At 39.4% G+C, this 19,719-nt stretch overlaps 1 protein-coding gene across 1 annotated transcript in view; it reads right to left on the bottom strand.

Annotated features, from left to right (window-relative positions):
• Positions 1-19,719, bottom strand: part of LOC138966395 (receptor-type tyrosine-protein phosphatase kappa-like) — an 87,821-nt gene that overhangs the window by 14,510 nt on the left and 53,592 nt on the right. The window contains exons 4-10 of the mRNA XM_070338615.1: positions 19,634-19,670; positions 17,306-17,403; positions 16,536-16,667; positions 12,668-12,816; positions 1,629-1,764; positions 1,023-1,172; positions 545-644 (exon numbers count right to left, since the gene is read on the bottom strand). Of these exons, the coding sequence (XP_070194716.1) occupies positions 545-644; positions 1,023-1,172; positions 1,629-1,764; positions 12,668-12,816; positions 16,536-16,667; positions 17,306-17,403; positions 19,634-19,670 (802 nt within the window). The remainder of the gene's footprint in view (positions 1-544; positions 645-1,022; positions 1,173-1,628; positions 1,765-12,667; positions 12,817-16,535; positions 16,668-17,305; positions 17,404-19,633; positions 19,671-19,719) is intronic.

Raw genomic sequence — 19,719 nt, 5'->3', positions numbered from 1 at the left:
GGCGTGACAGTGCCGCCTCAACTTTCACGAAAAGCCGGATATGACGTCATCAAAGACATTTATCAAAAAAATGAAAAAAACGTTCGGGGATTTCATACCCAGGAACTCCCATGTCAAATTTCATAAAGATCGGTCCAGTCGTTTAGTCTGAATCGCTCTACACACAGACACACACACACAGACACACAGACACACACACACGCACACACACATGTACATACACCACGACCCTTGTTTCGATTCCCCCTCGATGTTAAAATATTTAGTCAAAACTTGACTAAATATAAAAATCAATGAAGAAGGATGCTCCCCGCCAACAAAAAAAAAACAAAAACAAAAACACAAAAAAACCCAAAAAAAGGCAAAAAAGAAAGGGTTGAAGCAGCCTGCATGTAACTGAGATTTAAAAAAAAAAAAAAAAAAAAAAAAAAGAAAACATCAGCTCAGACTGAAAGCTGCAGCAATCCCGACGGACACGCACACTCAGACACAGACACAGACACACACACACACCCACACACACACACACGAAGCCAATACTGACGTGGTAACATCATTATGTCCCTGCTCTTGCTGCGGTTCTCCACTCTATGTCCGCTGGCACAGTCACCAATGCTTAGCTTTGGCACGATCGTCTTCAGTATCTGCAATGAAATAAATGATAAATATAAATGTAATAAATAAATGCTTGTGTATCTGTGATGGTTTTCGGGAGGCTAGCTGTGCCTTTAAAATACATGGGTCAGCCAATAACACTGTGCATTTCCCAGCCAAAACTATCTGTGTTTTTTTTGGTGGTTTTTGTTTGTTTGTTTTTTTAAACGCGTCGACTGTCTAAGCTGTGCGCCGTGCAGTGTGTGGTGTAGAGTTGTTTCAAAACCAGTTGCCGCGTATTAAACTACAAAAGGAAACACAAATCTGTCCCGAATAGAACAATAGGTTAAAGGGGCATGAAACACAAGCAACCAACCAACCAAACCACCGTGTTTCCCGTCAAACACAGCGAGATGCAGATCACTAACCTGGAACTCTCTTTCTAATTTGCTGTAGGCGGAGTCGGCCTGCCTGGAGTAGAAGTTGGAGTAGGCTGTGGGCAGCAAAGAGACTGGGTACACCGTCACCCCGCACTGCACGAACATGGACACTGCCTCGTAGACCTGTTTGTACTGCGTCTGTAACACAGTGAATGGTAGTTCAATATCTGTGCAGAAACGCATACGCCTCTAACACCTCAGATAACGTTGTACCACAGCCGGTTAAACCATGGCAGTAAACTACAGAATGTTTCTGTCTTACACCAGTCCCAGGCTTATACAAACTAAGACTGTCGACCTACCAGCGTGCCGGTAAGCTCAGGTGGACTTGTGATCCTAGGGTCACCGGTTCGAATCCAGGCCGGGGTGGACATGGGTCAACTGTAAGTGCAGACTCCGAGACGGTATCTATGTCCCAACCCCCTGTCACCACATTGGCACGTAAACGACCTAGGTCATTAGTGCAGGTTGCTGATTACACCTAAACACGCACACACCTAGCTGTGTATCTCATCTAAAGTCGGGATAACACCCGGGAACATGCCCCTTAAGGTGTCACCGTGAGGGCGTAAAACAACATTTTCATCGACCTACCAGCGTGCGGACCATGTTCTTGCGGAAGCGACGCAGGTGAAGCACTGCGCTATAGATATCCACCACGTCCTCCATCTCTAGCTGCTTGAGGCAGTAGTCCACCGCCAGGAACACCGCAGACCTCCCTCCCCCACACCTGCCACAGGTAAAGTATCACTGTAAATGTGCTGCATTTAGATACATCGTACACCTCCCTCCCTCACACCTGCACAGGTAAAGTATCACTGTAAATGTGCTGCATTTAGATACATCGTACACCTCCCTCCCCCACACCTGCACAGGTAAAGTATCACTGTAAATGTGCTGCATTTAGATACATCGTACACCTCCCTCCCCCACACCTGCACAGGTAAAGCATCACCGTAAACAAATTGCAGTTGGTTGTGTTGCATCCAAAACTGCTTCAGGCAGCAGTTTACTTCAATGAACATCGTACATCGTACACCTCCTTGCTCCAAACTTTTTCATGGAATAAATGTATCACTAAAGTTAATGGCATACGCATGGTTTTATGTGTTTGGTTGGTCTCTTCTTTTGGTAGTGCAATAGCGTTAATTATGGATTGTTGTTATCATCATTTACATAAAAACTTATCTGTTAATCCAAACAATGATATAATTACTGTGATGTTCTTAACTACACTTTAACATGGAATGTATGTATGTATGTATGTATGTATGTATGTATGTATGTATGTATGTATGTATGTATGTAGGTATGTATGTAGGCATGTAAGCATGTGTGTTGGTGTGTCGGTGTGTCAAGTGTGCAAGTAAAAAGGGTATTGTAGTTGTACATATATTACTTTAGATATTTTTTTGTTATCATGGGTTTTATAAATGTTCTTCTCTTCTTCTTTTATAATTATTAATTAATGACCTATATGTGCTGATGACCAATTTAATTTCCTTTGTTGGATCAATAAAATGTTATGAATTATGAGTTATGAGTTATGAGAGACACCTTCGGCTTATTGAGGCAGTGGACCCCCGCAGGAACTCCGCCCACCTCCCTCTATCACTGGTAAAACAAACGTAGCAGGTTATTGTTAACGCTTCAGTAGTCAAAGCAGTAGTCAAGGACTGGTATTTTAATAGCAATTCGCCCTATGGCAGCAGATGTGACGTACGCTTCAGATCATAACACGATTTAGTTTCAGTTACAGCCCCCGCAGATTCAGATTAACTGTTCTATGTTTAGGTTTCAACAATGAATACAGAATCATGGTTGCAAAAAAATAGAACACATTAAGAACATATATAACTATTCTGATGAACACGTGGGGGAATTCGGGGGCTGTGATTGGATGGTCTCTTCCGATCATCAAAGCATAATGCTACGGAAGTCGGCCATTTTACTCAATATCCAAAAGCATATTGTCAATAACAAAGACGCATGGTTCCGGTTTACCCATCTGTAGGCCCTACCACGCGGCGATGTTTCTCAGTATCGACAACAGCATACACTGACAACTAGAAATTAATGTTTTTCTGCTTTACAAATGTCGATAGCATACCCTTTTCTGCTAACTTCCCGATGAAACAGGACTAAACCAATTATTTTCTGTCCCTAAACACCACAAAATGCCCAAAGTCGAAAGATGTAGTACAAACAGGGGAGTAAAACGGAACAGCCGTTTTTGTGTGCCTGTGTGAGCTCAGTTGCTGACCAACACAAACTCAGTTTCGCATTCGGCTTTTCTTATCTCGTAACTGCACACTAAATACCCCACTTCCCCTCTGAAGTATTGATGTACAACCCATGGCACTAACATTCATGTCGTCGTTTATAACTTAGGTTGAAAAGTTCGCTTCATGACGAGACAAGTATAAATGCCATTCACCCAAACTGAAAACTTCTTGCCGTCTGCTCGCGTTGTGGAATCAGGAACCGACAAGGAATAAGATGAAAGTGTTTTTAAATTGATTTCGACAATTTAATTTTGATAATAATTTTTATATTTTTAATTTTCAGAGCTTGTTTTTAATCTAAATATAACATATTTATATGTTTTTGGAATCAGAAAATGATGGAGAATAAGATGATCGTAAATTTGAATCGTTTTATAATTTTTTTTTTTACAATTTTCCGATTTTTAATGACCAAAGTCATTAATTAATTTTTAAGCCACCAAGCTGAAATGCAATACCGAAGTCCGGGCTTCGTCGAAGACTACTTGACGAAAATTTCAACCAATTTGGTTGAAAAATGAGAGCGTGACAGTGCCGCCTCAACTTTCACGAAAAGCCGGATATGACGTCACCAAAGACATTTATCAAAAAAACGAAAAAAAACGTTCGGGGATATCAATCCCAGGAACTCTCATGGAAAATTTCATAAAGATCGGTCCAGTAGTTTGGTCTGAATCGCTCTACACACACGCACGCACGCACGCACGCACACACATACACCACGACCCTCGTCTCGATTCCCCCTCTATATGTTAAAACATTTAGTCAAGTTTTGACTAAATGTAATAAAAAGCTGTTTAACAGAGCTCTGTGTTGTCAAATCGATTTTTTTTCCAAAGTCAGTGTGGCGCCTGCGCAAAACTAATGCGCATAAGAAACGGCGTCTGCTCTCAAAACCTGAGATCAACGCATCGACGCAAAAACTGTCATTTTGTAAGTTTGGAACAACAAATCAAGGTCAGAACAGCTATATAATCGCTATTGTATTTTCAGCGTAGCAACAGGGTCCGATATTTAGACTCGAACAAGTATAATGCTACGCTGAAAACACAATAGCTGGTAATAATACATTTCCCAGCACGTCAATTTCAAGAAATTCTTTCGCAATTGAAACTGAAACTGAAATAGTCAAAACAATCATCGCTAAAATGTTATAAATGTGAAAACGGAACATTCGACGCAGAAATATTGTGCATAGTCTCACTAATGTCAGACGAGCAAGAAATCTGCAGACGACAAAACAAAAAATAATACAATATTAACCACTCCCAGGCTATAACAGACGTAACAGCGTTTTGTCCAATCAGAACTCTCCGTCACCAACAGTTTTCATCTCTGACTACATGTACTTTCAACCCGACATCTCTCTCTCTCTCTCTCTCTCTCTCTGTCTCCCTCTCTCTGTCTCTGTCTCTGTCTCTGTCTCTCTTTCTCTCTCTCTCTCTCTCTCTCTCTCTCTCTCTCTCTCTCTCTCTCTCTCTCTCTCTCTCTCTCTCATGTGACGAACAGCTTCAGCAGATTTGTGTTCTTCATGTTACAGAAGAGACGAGAACCCTGAGATGAGATGAGCAGAAGAAAGCTACTCTCACTTTTGACCATCTGTATATCGAAGGGAAGAAGTTCACATTTGACTTACAAAATAACACGGTTATTGAAATGAGATAGGAATTCGGCCGCTTCAATGTTGGGGAGAGACCCAAATCAGTTATTTCTAGTGACAGTATTGTGTCCGAGAAGGAAATTTTGAGAGTGGACGAAAAAAGAAAGACACCGGTGTTACCTGTAGTTTTAGACAACGCGGTGAGCGCACATGAAAAAAACGGACTGTGTAAGCAATAACAATGTTGACGACAGGATGTCGGTAAAATGTGACTGTGAAAGCAGTGCGAGTGTGAGTGACACAGTGGGTCAGGGGTCAGATAGGAATCCTATTCTGATAGCAAACCTAGAAATGCGTGTTGTGAATGAAAAAGATAAAGTCGAGCACGCCACAAATGTTAGTAGCTGTAAGGTCACTCGAAGTGTGAATAAGCCCTTTTCTTTTTTACAGTGGAATGTTAACGGCTTGTACTCCAAATTAACTGACACGGAATTTGTAAATTATGTAGGGAGTTTCGATTTTGTTTGTCTTGTAGAAACGTTTATGGATGAATTCACGTCAACTGTTTTTGATGGTTATTCACTTTTTGTTAAACCAGCAGTGAAGTTTACCAAGCAGGGCCGAAGGTCAGGCGGTGTATTGTGTCTCATAAGAAATGAGTTTGCTTCCTTTGTGCGTAAACTTGATGTTGAATGTTCTAACTTCATTGTTTTTGTCCTTGATAAAAGCCTCTTTGGAATTTCTAAGGATATTTTGTATGTGTGTGCTTATGTTCCGCCCGAGGGCTTGCCGTATTACTCTTTTTTTTTTCTGGATAATGGTGTTTCTCTACTAGAAGAATGTTTGACTGAGTGTTTGTTGACAGAAGGTGATGTTTATGTCGTGTTGTCGGGTGACCTGAATAGCAGAACAGCCAATATGTCCCAGCCAGTATTACAAGATCATGATGTTTTTGATTTATTGCACAAAAGTCAGTCAGTTTGCGGGAATCGAAAATCACAAGATCAGACATTGAATAGTTATGGTAAATATTTGTTAAATATGTGCACTGCACTTGGACTGTGTATTCTTAATGGTGTGTGTAATGGGGATTTGCAGGGCTGTTTTACCTACATGTCAGAGAGGGGGAGTAGTGTTAATGATTATTGTTTGCTGTCTTATGATTTATTTGCAATTACTCTGTCTTCGAGCGAACTGTTGGTGGCTGGCCGGATTGAGTCAGATCATATGCCAGTTGAATTTCATGTTACGTTCCCATGTGATAATGTTTATCATGATATGCATGAGAATGCAGACTGCTTTATTGAAAAGTATGTTTGGGATATCAAGAAGGCAGAAACGTATGTGAATTTGATGTGTGCAGATGATAATTATGTGTGCAAGGTTAGAGTCTGCCCAAAATATGATCGAATCTGATATGAATGGAGCTTTGGAATTATTTAACACTTGTGTTAAGGAAAGTGCTGACTGCATGAAGAAAAGAATTTATTTGAAGTCAAATAACCAATCGGATGATTGGTTCGATCAAGAGTGTAGAATAACCCAAAAACATGTGTGGAGGTTGTTAAGCAGATGTAATCTGCCTGAAGACATTCACGCTCGCAATGTTTATTGTTTAGCCAGACGGGAATATAAAAATATGTTAGAAAGAAAGAAAAGATTGTATAATGATTTGACATTACAAAAACTTATTGAATCTGTTAATGATCAACAAGAATTTTGGAATATAATGCATAAATTATCCTCAAAACGAAAACAAATAAAGAACAACATTCCAGTTGATACCTGGTTTCAGCATTTCAAAGTATTATTGGAAAAAGATGTAATTGAGGCTGAAGAAATTGAATATGAAGACGATGAAGGTATTTTGAATCGTCCTATTTCAAAAGAAGAAGTGTTGATTGCAATGAGAAAGTTAAAACCTCAAAAGTCTGCTGGGCCTGATGGAATAATAGGAGAACTTTTGAAAAATGTTTTTTCTCCAGGGATTGACTTTTTGGTACACTTGTTTAATTTTTTGTTTTCCAAGGGTGTATTTCCAGAAAGTTGGACAGAGTCCATTGTTATCCCTTTGTTTAAGAAAGGCGATGTGAATGATCCAAATAATTATCGTGGAATTTCGCTGTGTAATGTTAGTAGCAAGGTCTATATTACTGTTGCAAGTTGCAAGAATGGATTGAATGTAATAACAGTACGGGTGAATATCAAGCTGGTTTTAAACAGAATTATTCCACTATTGATAACAATAACAATAACAATAACAGCACTTTATTGTCCATTAAAATATTACATAAAAATGGAAATTTTTCTTCGGCACACCCTGTCTGCCTGTAAACGATTATAACAACAATTGTATAGGACGACACACATAAAACATAAAACATAAAAGGGATACAATCAAATATGATATTGCACTACGTTTACACTGTTGGCCTTTGTACAGAAACAATTTTCTTTGAATCGTAAGCTGTATGTTGCCTTTCTAGATTTTGAGAAGGCGTTTGATTCCATCAACAGAGCTTTGCTCTGGCCAATTCTGTTAAAAAAATGGTATAAAAGGGAAACTCTTTAGGTGTGTGAAGAGTATGTATGATAATGTAAAAATAAAAGTGAGATATGGAGCAAAGTTTACGGATTATATTAATTGTACATTTGGCGTTAAACAGGGCGATGTATGTAGCCCAGTTTTATTTCCTCTCTTTATTAATGAGTTAGCACTTGAGATAATTGAGAATGGAAGACATGGTGCCACATTTACTCATGATTATTTGGAATTGTTTATTCTTTTGCTTGCTGATGATTTATTGTTGTTATCAGAGACTGTTGTGGGTCTACAGACTCAGTTAAATAATTTACTCAGGGCAGTGTCCTCTCTTCGTTTAAAGGTAAACATGAGTAAAAGTAACATTATTGTGTTTAGGAAAGGTGGATATCTGAGTGCAAGGGAAAGACGGACATATGGGGTTGATATTTTACCTGTTGTAAACGTGTATAAGTATTTAGGAATATTGTTTTCAACTCGACTCAGTTTCACTGCTGCCTGTAGCGATCTCTCAAGCCGGGCCAAAACTGCTCTGATGTGTATTATACAAAGATTATCTGTGCTTAACAATAATAGTTTGAATGTTTTTTTGAAGTTGTTTGATTCCCAAGTACAACCAATAATACAGTATGGTGCTGAGATATGGGGACTGGATAAAGCTGCTCTGCAGTGTGAAAAAGTCCATTTATTTGCATTGAAGAAGTTCTTAGGAGTTCGTATGCGAACACCTAATGACCTAGTATATGGCGAGACAAACAGATATCCGATATATTTGAATTCTATTTTAAGATGCGTTAGCTACTGGATGAAATTGTTAAAGATGGAGGCGCACAGACTTCCTCGTAAATCATATGATATCTTGTATAAAATGGATGAGAGTGGTAAAAAGGACTGGGCCTCAAGTGTCCGTTGTAAATTGTATGAGTACGGTTTTGGTTTTGTGTGGTTGAATCAGGGTGTTGTTAATGAAAAAGAGTTTTTGCGTGTTTTTAGGGAAAGGTTGTTCGATTGCAGATGGCAAGAGTGGGATTATCATATACAAAATAGTGATAGATTTGCTGTTTATCGGACATTTTGTACTGTACATGACATTAAACCCTACCTTTTGTTGAATGTGGATAGACATCTAAAGTTTATTATGACTAGGTTTCGATTCGGTATTTCAGAAATAAATGTGCATGCTAACCGATATAAACAGCATAATGCCGATCAGTTGATGTGTCCCCTTTGTAAAGTAAAGCAAGAAGATGAAGTCCATTTTGTTTTGTGTTGTCCATACTTAAACAGATTAAGAGAAAAATTTATCCCATTTAAATATTATAAAAACCCAAGCACTTTTAGACTCAGCTTGCTCCTGGCTTCACCTCAAGAAACTGTTGTTAGAAATGTATCCCTGTATTTGTATAAAGCCTTTCAATTAAGAGATGTTGTAACCTCTTAGTTAAATACCGTGTAATGTATGCTTTAACCCGTAGTGTTGTGCGATTATTATGTTGTACCTTTTTTGCACCTGATGAGTTAAATTATTTGCAACGTTAACACTCCTTCATAAGGGGCTATGGCCTATTGAATAAATTATCTGCGTCTGCGTCTCTCTCTCTCTCTCTCTCTCTCTCTCTCTCTCTCTCTCTCTCTCTCTCTCTCTCTCTCTCTCTCTCTCTCTCTCTCTCTCTCTCTCTCTCTCTCTCTCTCTCTCTCTCTCTCTCTCTCTCATGAACAGCTTCAGCAGATTTGTGTTCTTCATGTTACAGAAGAGACGAACCCTTATAAATCAGGTTCAGTGACATGTCATCAGGGTCTTAATGTATTTGTTGAATTTTATGCGTGACTATAATTTATAACTGTGCAGATACTATTGCTGTTATTTTAACCACTATTGTAAGGGGCTGTGGCCTTAGACAATTACAGATTTGTTCTTGTTCTTGTTCTTGTTCTTGTTCTCTCTCTCTCTCTCTCTCTCTTTCTCTCTCTCTCACTCTCACTCTCTCTCTCTCTCTCTGGAAACAACGGGTGTACGCGGACACGCGTTCGATTTCGAAAAGTATTGTATTAATTATGCCCGATCCCCCCCCCCTATCCCCACTTGGTCATGGGCAGATTGCCTAACCAGTAAACCATTTGAGTCTTGAGTCTTCTCTCTCTCTCTCTCTATCTCTCTCTCTCTCTCTCTCTCTCTCTCTCTCTCTCTCTCTCTCTCTCTCTCTCTGTTTATGTTGTTCTCTCTGTCCATATCGTTCTTTTTGTCCGTCTCTCTATGTCTCTGTGTCTCTGTGTGTCTCGCCCCCTCCCCGCAATCTGTTCTTGTCATCAATCTGTGCCAACACCTAGCTCTGTGTCAAATAATTGTCAGTTTCCAAACATTCGCTGAGTCTAAAACGAGGATCCTCACAGGCGTTTCTTTCGCACTTTTCCCTAGAAAATATCCGACTTCCTCCCACGCGCAATTAAATACGCTGAACCTTTTTATCCCCTTCTGATGCAACAGGATCACCAGTATTATGAGATTCTGGCGGCTTTGGCAACCTTTTGCTGAGATTTCATATAACAGATTTCAACATTTGTTTTAATGCTCTTTCCTCTCTCATTACATCTCTTAATGTAGGCGTTTTTCTGCATTGCATGAGATCAGGAAATGAAATTAGATTACTGAAAGAGAGTCATGTTCCGCGCTGAACAAAACAAGTGCTAAAATTGCTATTACACATTTTATGACCTTATGACAATGAGGAGAAAAGGGCAGACACGCTGTGGAATTTTTTTTACAGAAAGCACGTGCTGGGTCATGATGACCTGTAGTGAAAACAGCATCATTTCAAGGAGAAACAAATGCAGCGAACGGTTTCCGTGCTGACGCCTCACAATATATTAGAAGGTCAACTTGCCAGCGCTTCCCTTGATTTCAATAAAAAGGAACAGTCCCCAGAAACAATTCTACTGAACTTTGAAAAGGGCAATACTCGTTTTAATGAAACTAACTAGTTGGTCTTTCCTGGTTTAAAGGCTAACATATTAGGTCTAGCCTTGTTCTCGCTGCTGTGATTAAGAAATCGAGATGCTGCTACAATCGGGTTACGAACCAACTTCGTAACAGAATCCTGAAAACAAAACATACCGTTAAAATTTCATGTCAAACTATCGATAATTATATGACGATTTTTTTACATTATTTTAGTCAAGTTTTGACTAAATGTTTTAACATAGAGGGGGAATCGAGACGAGGGTCGTGGTGTATGTGTGTGTGTGTGTGTGTGTGTGTGTGTGTGTGTGTGTGTGTGTGTGTGTGTGTGTGTGTGTGTGTGTGTGTGTGTGTGTGTGTGTGTGTGTGTGTGTGTGTGTGTGCGTGTGTGTACCCCCCGCGGGTTAGGGGGAAGAATTTACCCGATGCTCCCCAGCATGTCGCAAGAGGCGACTAACGGATTCTGTTTCTCTTCTTACCCTTGTTAAGTGTTTCTTGTATAGAATATAGTCAATTTTTGTAAAGATTTTAGTCAAGCAGTATGTAAGAAATGTTAAGTCCTTTGTACTGGAAACTTGCATTCTCCCAGTAAGGTAATACATTGTACTACGTTGCAAGCCCTTGGAGCAAATTTTTGATTAGTGCTTTTGTGAACAAGAAACAATTGACAAGTGGCTCTATCCCATCTCCCCCCTTTCCCCGTCGCGATATAACCTTCGTGGTTAAAAACGACGTTAAACACCAAATAAGGAAAGAAAGAAAGTGTGTGTGTGTGTGTGTGTGTGTGTGTGTGTGTGTGTGTGTGTGTGTGTGTGTGTGTGTGTGTGTGTGTGTGTGTCTGTGTGTAGAGCGATTCAGACTAAACTACTGGACCTATCTTTATGAAATTAGACATGAGAGTTCCTGGGAAGGATATCCCCGGACAGTTTTTTTTTTTAAATCTTTTTTTCGATAAATACCTTTGATGACGTCATATCCGGCTTTTTGTAAAAGTTGAGGCGGCACTGTCACACCCTCATTTTTCAATTAAATTGATTGAAATGTTGGCCATGCAATCTTCGACGAAGGCTGGACTTTGATATTGGATTTCAGCTTGGTGGCTTAAAAAATAAGTAATGAATTTGGTCATTAAAAATCGGAAACTTGTCATTAAACAAAATTTGTTTAAACGATCCAAACACAATTTCATCTTATTTTTTGTCATTTTCTGATTCCAAAAACATATACATATGTTATATTTGGATTACAAACAAGCTCTGAAAATTAAAAATATGAAAATTATGATTAAAATTAATTGTCCGAAATCGATTTAGAAACAATTTCATCTTATTCCTTGTCGGTCCCTGATTCCAAAAACATATAGATATGATATGTTTGGATTAAAAACAAACTCAGTACGCTAAAAAGAATAGAGATACAGAAAAGCGTATTATCCTGCTCAGCGCGACCATTACCGCACTATTCTGGCTTGTCGATTTAACTGCCTTTGTCACGAGCGGTGGACTGACGAAACTACGAGTATGCGGTCTTGGTAAAAAAAAAATGCAGTGCGTTCAGTTTCATTCTGTGAGTTCGTTACGCGACTTGTTTCTTCTTTCATTCCTTTTCTCTCACGGTACAAACAGCGCTTACTCATTCGTAAGCCTGTACGTCCGCAAAAACCATGGCACCACAAACAAAATCGTTTCATGTCTGTGAATATTAATCTCTGTCATCATCGGTCTGATCTATTTAGACGGAAATAAAACATATTCAGTGTTGTTCCAAGACATAGAGGACAATAGGTCAGTTGGACCTGGATTCAAATACGTATCTGTGAAAATGTCCTAACGCAAAACATTGTTGTGTCCCACTTGTCAAAGTTATTGGACATTCATCCGACCTGGGGTCAGATCAATGTGTCAGATCAAAAAGGTATTCATGCATGACCGAAGACCTAGACCTGGGAACAACACTGCATATGTCAAAAGTCTATCTTCATTGTCCGTGAAGATAAATGTCTCCTGCAAGATGAATGTTTTCAACAACAATCACACAAAATATCATTTTGGCCTTCTATAAGATAAATCATGCGAATGACACTTATTGTATAAAAAAAAAAAGAAAAAAAAAAGCATCATTTCTGAGATTTTTTTTCTTCTTCCCAACACAGATCTTGAAATACAAAAAGAACAGATTTGAAAAAAAACACAATCTTAACTTCCGTACCACCTGTGCCCCTGAAAGAAGCAGGGCGGTGAGGTGCATTACCTGCAATGGGCAAGGATAGGACCAGGTGCACGTGCCGTGAAAGCGTTGACACGACGCCTGACATCTAGCACCAGACCGGGGTCGGGGTTCTCATCGTGGAAGCCCACCATCTCAAACTGTCGGACAAACCGCTGTTCGAACCCGCCGTCCTGTGGAACGGAGAGAACCATAGATTTGTTATCAACATCATCTGTAACAGCAGTGCAACTGTCATAAACAACTAACCCTTTTGTTGTGCCGATACAAAATCTTCGACATCCTGGTCATCTCTAAAAGTGGTTTGTTTGTTTGTTTTTGTTTGTTTGTTTGTTTTTTGCTTCTTGTTTTTGGAACCATTTTGGCATCCATCGTCACTAAACCTTTTATGTAAAATATTACTTGTAACTTTTGAAATCATCATCATCATCATCATCAGCAGCAGCAGCAGCAGCATCATCGTCGTCGTCGTCGTCGTCGTCGTTTTCGTCACTACAACTACAACGATGACCTTATTAATTAACATCAATTCTGAAGAGACCGAGACATAGAGAGAGGGATGAAGAGAGAGATATATACAGTGAAACCCGGCTATATTGAAGTAGGCTATATTGAAATCCCGGCTATATTGAAGAATTTTTCAGGTCCCGGCTGAAGCTCTACTTTTTCTTTGTTAAAAAATGTTGGCTACATTGAAGTCGGCTATATTGAAATCCCGGCTATATTGAAACAAAAATTCAGCCCACGGGACGTTTTTACCTGGCTATATTAAATGTTTGCTCCAAAGATTTGTTTAACTTTTTATTTTTAAGAACAATGACTGCGCGGGCGCCGAATGATATGACACGCCTCTGTCAGCGCAATCAGTTGAGGAAGGGGAGAGGCCAGATCAGCATCAACTTTCGAGTCAGGAGGTCTCTGATAACAATTACAGTCTAACAATGCCGCGGGCCTCTGACAGCTACGCCATGTAGTCTTGTGGTGCGTATATCTCCCGGACTTAATTTCTCTTGTTCATGCGAGTAGTTTCCCTTTGTACACTAGCAAAAATGGCTGCAAAACAAACAAGTCGCGTAAGGCGAAATAACAACATTTAGTCAAGCTGTCGAACTCACAGAATGAAACTGAATGCACTGCATTTTTTTCACAATGACCGTAGTCCGCCGCTCGTACTAAAGGCAGTGAAATTAACGAGCCTGTTTACCGCGGTAGTGGTTGGGCTGTGCTGCAAAGCACGCCGGGCTTTTCAGTCTGTACCTCTCTTCGCTTTAACTTTCTGAGCGTGTTTTTAATCCAAACATATCATATCATATCTATATGTTTTTGGAATCAGGAACCGACAAGGAATAAGATGAAATTGTTTTTAAATCGATTTCGGAAATTTAATTTTAATCATAATTTTTATATTTTTTATTTTTAGAGCTTGTTTTTAATCCGAATATGACATATTTATATGTTTTTGGAATCAGAAAATGGTGAAGACTAAGATAAACGTAAATTTGGATCATTTTATAAAAACATAATTTTAATTACAATTTTCGAATTTTTAATGACCAAAGTCATTAATTAATTTTTAAGCCTCCAAGCTGAAATGCAATACCAAAGTCCAGCCTTTGTCGAAGATTGCTTGACCAAAATTTCAATCAATTTGATTGAAAAATGAGGGTGTGACAGTGCCGCCTAAACTTTTACAAAAAACCGGATATGACGTCATCAAAGACATTTATCGAAAAAAAGGAAAAAAACGTCCGGGGATATCATACCCAGGAACTCTCATGTCAAATGTCATAAAGATCGGTCCAGTAGTTCACTCTGAATCGCTCTACACACACACACGCACAGACAGCGGACAGACACACACACACACACACACACACACACACACACACACACACACACACACACACACATACACCACGACCCTCGTCTCGATTCCCCCTCTATGTTAAAACATTTAGTCAAAATTTGACTAAATGTAAAAAGGGTGAGTCTGACAATTAAAAGAAAAATCGAGCTTATTCAGAAGCTGGAAACTGCCTGCAAAAAAAGAAAGGAAGTAGCTGAGGAATATGGATTCAATGTGTGTTTGTGTGTGTAAAAAGGGAGGGGGGGCGTGCGTGTGTGTCCGTGTGTGTGTGCAGAAAAAAGCAAGGAGGCTCGAAGAACAACAGCCAACAGGTGAAAGATTAATGGGAATATATATATCTCACATCAAACGCAATGTGTGGACACGGAAGTAAGAACGTATAGTGAAAACAAGTCGCATAAGGCGAAATTACTACATTTAGTCAAGCTGTGGAACTCACAGAATGAAACTGAACGCACTGCATTTTTTCACAATGACCGTAGTCCGCCGCTTGTGCATAACGGAGTGAAACTGACGAGCCTGTTCAGCGCGGTAGTGGTTTCGCTGTGCTGCATAGCACGCTTTTCTGTACCTCTCTTCATTTTAACTTTCTGAGCGTGTTTTTAATCCAAACATATCATATCTATATGTTTTTGGAATCAGGAACCGACAAGGAATAAGATGAAATTGTTTTTAAATCGATTTCGGAAATTTAATTTTGATCATAATTTTTATATTTTTAATTTTCAGAGCTTGTTTTTAATCCAATTATAACATATTTATGTTTTTGGAATCAGGAAATGATGTAGAATAAGATGAACGTAAATTTGGATCGTTTCATATAAAATAAAAAAATATTATAATTTTCAGATTGTTAATGACCAAAGTCATTAATTAATTTTTAAGCCACCAAGCTGAAATGCAATACCGAAGTCCGGCCTTCGTCGAAGATTGCTTTACAAAAATTTCAATCAATTTGATTGAAAAATTAGGGTGTGACAGTGCCGCCTCAACTTTTATAAAAAGCCGGATATGACGTCATCAAAAGTATTTATCGAAAAAAAGAAAAAAACGTCCGGGGATATCATTCCCAGGAACTCTCATGTCAAATTTCATAAAGATCGGTCCAGTAGTTTGGTCTGAATCGCTCTACACACACACACACACACACACACACACACACACACACACACACACACACACACACAAAACTTGACTAAATGTAAAAAGTTCGGTAATATTGAATTTCTAAAGGAACAAGGAGGGAAATTCAATATAACCGAGAATTGCCTATATTGAAGTTCCGGCTATATTGAAGGTCTTCCCGGGTCCCGTGCCACTTCAATATAGCCGGGTTTCACTGTATCATATATATATAGAGAGAGAGAGATAGAGAGATATAGAGAGAGAGAGAGACAGAGAGAGAGAGAGAGACAGAGACAGAGACAGAGACAGAGAGACAGAGAGAGAGAGAGACAGAGAGAGACAGAGAGAGAGAGAGACAGACAGACAGACAGACACACAGACAGACACACAGACACACAGACAGACATACAGACAGACAGAGAAACAGAGAATTGAATTGAATTGAATTGAACTTTATTAACAAGGATTAAGATTTAAGGCAACGCCTTTTTTTACAATCTGTCCTTGGGACGCACAGACACACAATGATAAAATTGAAAAATTAAAAATTAAAAAGTTAAAAAGTTTACCAACAAAAGGAGGTCAGAACACTTCAGCACGTGATGATAAAGAGAGAGAGAGAGAGAGAGAGAGAGAGAGAGAGAGAGAGAGAGAGAGAGAGAGAGAGAGAGAGAGAAAGAATAGAGAGAGAGAGAGAGAAAGAGAGAGAGGGAGAGACTCAGAGAGAGAGAGAGAGAGAGAGAGACAGAGAGAGAGAGAGAGAGAGAAAGAAGAGAGAGAGAGAAAGAGAGAGAGAGAGAGACTCAGAGAGAGAGAGAGAGAGAGAAAGAAAGAGAGAGAGAGAGAGAGAGAGACGTCTGCCTTCAAAACAAGGGAGAGCACAATGAGAGAGATACTGACCCGCTGTATCCTGAAGGTCCTGATGTTGAGCTGCGCCATGATGACACTGTCCTCGTTCCAGATGTGGATGTCGCCGTGCCGCACGTACCTGTGACTGCTCGCCATGTCATTCCAGTACTTGTCACACTGTTGCTGCACACACACACACATAACTTTACCCTCACGATCGTTACAATCATCAGCAGCAGTAAGAGCAGCATAACTACCACACACTCAAACATCGCCAACAAGCGTTCACTGTATTCTTTGTCTTAAAGTCTTTTCTCCTCCTCCTCCTCCTCCCCCTCCTCCTCCTCCTCCTCCTCCTCCTCACCACCACCAACACTATCATCGTTATAATCATGATCATCATCATCGTTTTTGTTACTGTTATTGTTGCTGCCTATGTACAGTATTCATCAAATGCCATATAATCGTCATACTGTTGAACCTGAGCACTATATAGATTTACATTTCAACACAGCACAGACAGACAAATAAAAAGAAAGAAAGAAAGAAAGAAAATTCTTCTCATTTGTTCATTGGCTGAAACTCCCAAGATCCTTTATGTGTATGACCGTTTTTACCCCGCCATTCAGGCAGCCATACGCCGCTTTCAGGGGATGCATGCTGGGTATTTTTGTGTTTCTATAACCCACCGAACTCTGAAATAAATAAAAAAGAAACAAAAACAAAAATAAAGAAACAAACAGAGAAAGAAAGACAAAAGAAGCAAGAAAGGAAATAGAACTGGTTTTCACAACAAGAGGATGCAACTAAAGAAATGTTACCACGGCGTTTTCGAAGAGGCCTGTTGCCATGACGATGCACCGCACCCCTTCCTGCCACACCATGTGCCAGAACGCCCCCACTGTCTTGCCACTAGGGCCTGGGGAACACACACACGCACACACGTTATAGCACTCACGATTTTAAACAAAGATAATGCATGAAGTTACTTGCTGAGAATGATGGACAACATAAGCTTAAACGGAACTTTCCTGTCAATTTCCCCATCTATGAGATAAGAGCATCCCTCCAATTGGGTACATAATTATACCAAAATGCAAAAAAGCAAAAAATTCACCCTCTGTACAAAGAAGCAGCCTGTATATGTTGTTGCCTTTGTTTTGTATGTAGAAGGGGTTGTCCAAGTGTATGGATGCTATTATGTATCCCATGTTAAATGCCTGGCAGATCTGAGATGGTGTACATGTACACGAGAAGGACGCTATAGCCTGGCTGAGGGGCAGGTGGAGGACAGTTTGTGTTTTTTATTTTTTAAAAATCATCAAAGCGACTTTTATATGGTGCTTTCAAGCTTTCGCAGTTTGAGCCCTGTACACGTAATTGTTCACACATCAAAAGAAAAACCGTCAAATGTGAACCCGAAAAGAGCTCCACGCTCAACGTCACATTTTAATAATTCGTTTGAACTCTTGTGCTTCTTAAAACTGTCACACTTACTGGACAGAACCTGATCAAATTGAAGTGAAACATATGTTGACAGGTGAGATAAGCTTGCACAGGGCACACCTGACTGGCAATAGAGGTCAGTATGGCGCGTCACGGAGGCTTCTCATCGGGTTGAAATTTACCCGTTTTTGGTCGCTTAGTCACTCAAAAATGTACCAGGGTAGAGCAAAAACGATGAAGAACAGCACTTATCTATTTTAACACAAAAAAGTATGAATCGTCTTGAGAAAAATATTCTTCTGGATTAAGCACTATAAAAGCAGCTTTGATTTTTTTTTTAAATGGTTAAAACACATCCACTGCTAACCCCTCAGCAAGACTATACCTTTAAAGAAAGACAATGCATGATGTTATTTGCTAGGAATGATGCACAACAAAAACGGAGCTTCTCCTGCACTTTTGTACCCCGCTATTATCCTTAACCTCCACCCCCAGTACCCCCCCCCCCCCCACCTCCCTAAACCCACCTCATGCCAGAAGTTATGTGATGTGAGTGCTGAACATCAGAAGATAAAATGAAACTTTTCCAGCCATTTTGCCCCACCTCCCAACCTTAATCTTCAACCCTCCACCTTTTCTTTCTACACACCTTAATCTTCAACCTCCCACCTTTTCTTTCTTACAGAAAACAAGATAATTGTATAAATGTTTTTCTTTTAGTTTTACCGACGTTGAACATACGACGTTTTTTGCTTGTTATTTTGTTCCCAAGTACAAACAAGTTGCGTAAGGCGAAATTACTACATTTAGTTAATCTGTCGAACTCACAGAATGAAACTGAACCCACTGCTTTTTTTTTTTACCTGGACCCTGTAGCATATCGTCAATCCCCCGCAGGTGGAAAATGCAGTGAAATTAACAAGCCAGTATAGCGCTGTTGCGGTTGCGCTTGGCAGGATAGCGCACTGTTCTGTATCTCTATTCTTTTTAACTTTCTGAGCTTATTTTTAATCCAAATATAAAATATCTATATGTTTTTGGAAGCAGAAACTGACACGGAATAAGATGAAATTGTTTTTAAATCGATTTCTGAAATTATAATTTTAATTATCATTTTCATATTTTTAATTCTCTGAGCTTATTTATAATCCGCATTTAACATATTTATGTTTTTGGAAATAAGAAATAATGCAGAATAAGATGAAATTTTTTTTGTATCGATTTCTAAAATAATTATCTTAATTAAAATGTTCTGATTTTTAATGACCAAACTCATCAATTGATTGTTACGCCTTCGAGCTGAAATGCAATACCAAAGTCCGGCCTTTGTCGAAGATTGCTTGGCCAAAATGTCAATCGATTTGGTCAAAAAATGAGGGCGTGATAGTTCCGCCTCAACTCAGTTTCACTAAAAGCCGGATTGACGTCATCAAAGACATTTATTAGAAAAAAATCCAAACAAAATCTAGGGATATCATACCCAGGAACTCTCATGTGAAGTTTCATGAAAATCGGTCAAGTAGTTTTCTCTGAATCGCTCTACACACACACACAGACACACATACACCATCACCCTCGTCTCGATTCCCCGTCTATGTTAAAACATTTAGTCAAAACTTGACTAAATGTAAAAAGGAGGTTCTTGACGTAGTGAGTGGTAGCACGCATGTTAGCAAGTGTGTTTACGCAGCATACACCCTTACCTTGCGACGCAATGTATTCCCTGAGAAGACTGTAACCCTGCAAGGAAACACAAGAAAATGGATTGCATTAATCAGTTAAAAAAAAT

Source organism: Littorina saxatilis, linkage group LG5 (genome assembly GCF_037325665.1).
Source record: "Littorina saxatilis isolate snail1 linkage group LG5, US_GU_Lsax_2.0, whole genome shotgun sequence".
NCBI classification, from domain to species: Eukaryota; Metazoa; Mollusca; class Gastropoda; order Littorinimorpha; family Littorinidae; genus Littorina; species Littorina saxatilis.
This window is presented reverse-complemented; position numbering and strand designations above follow the sequence as displayed.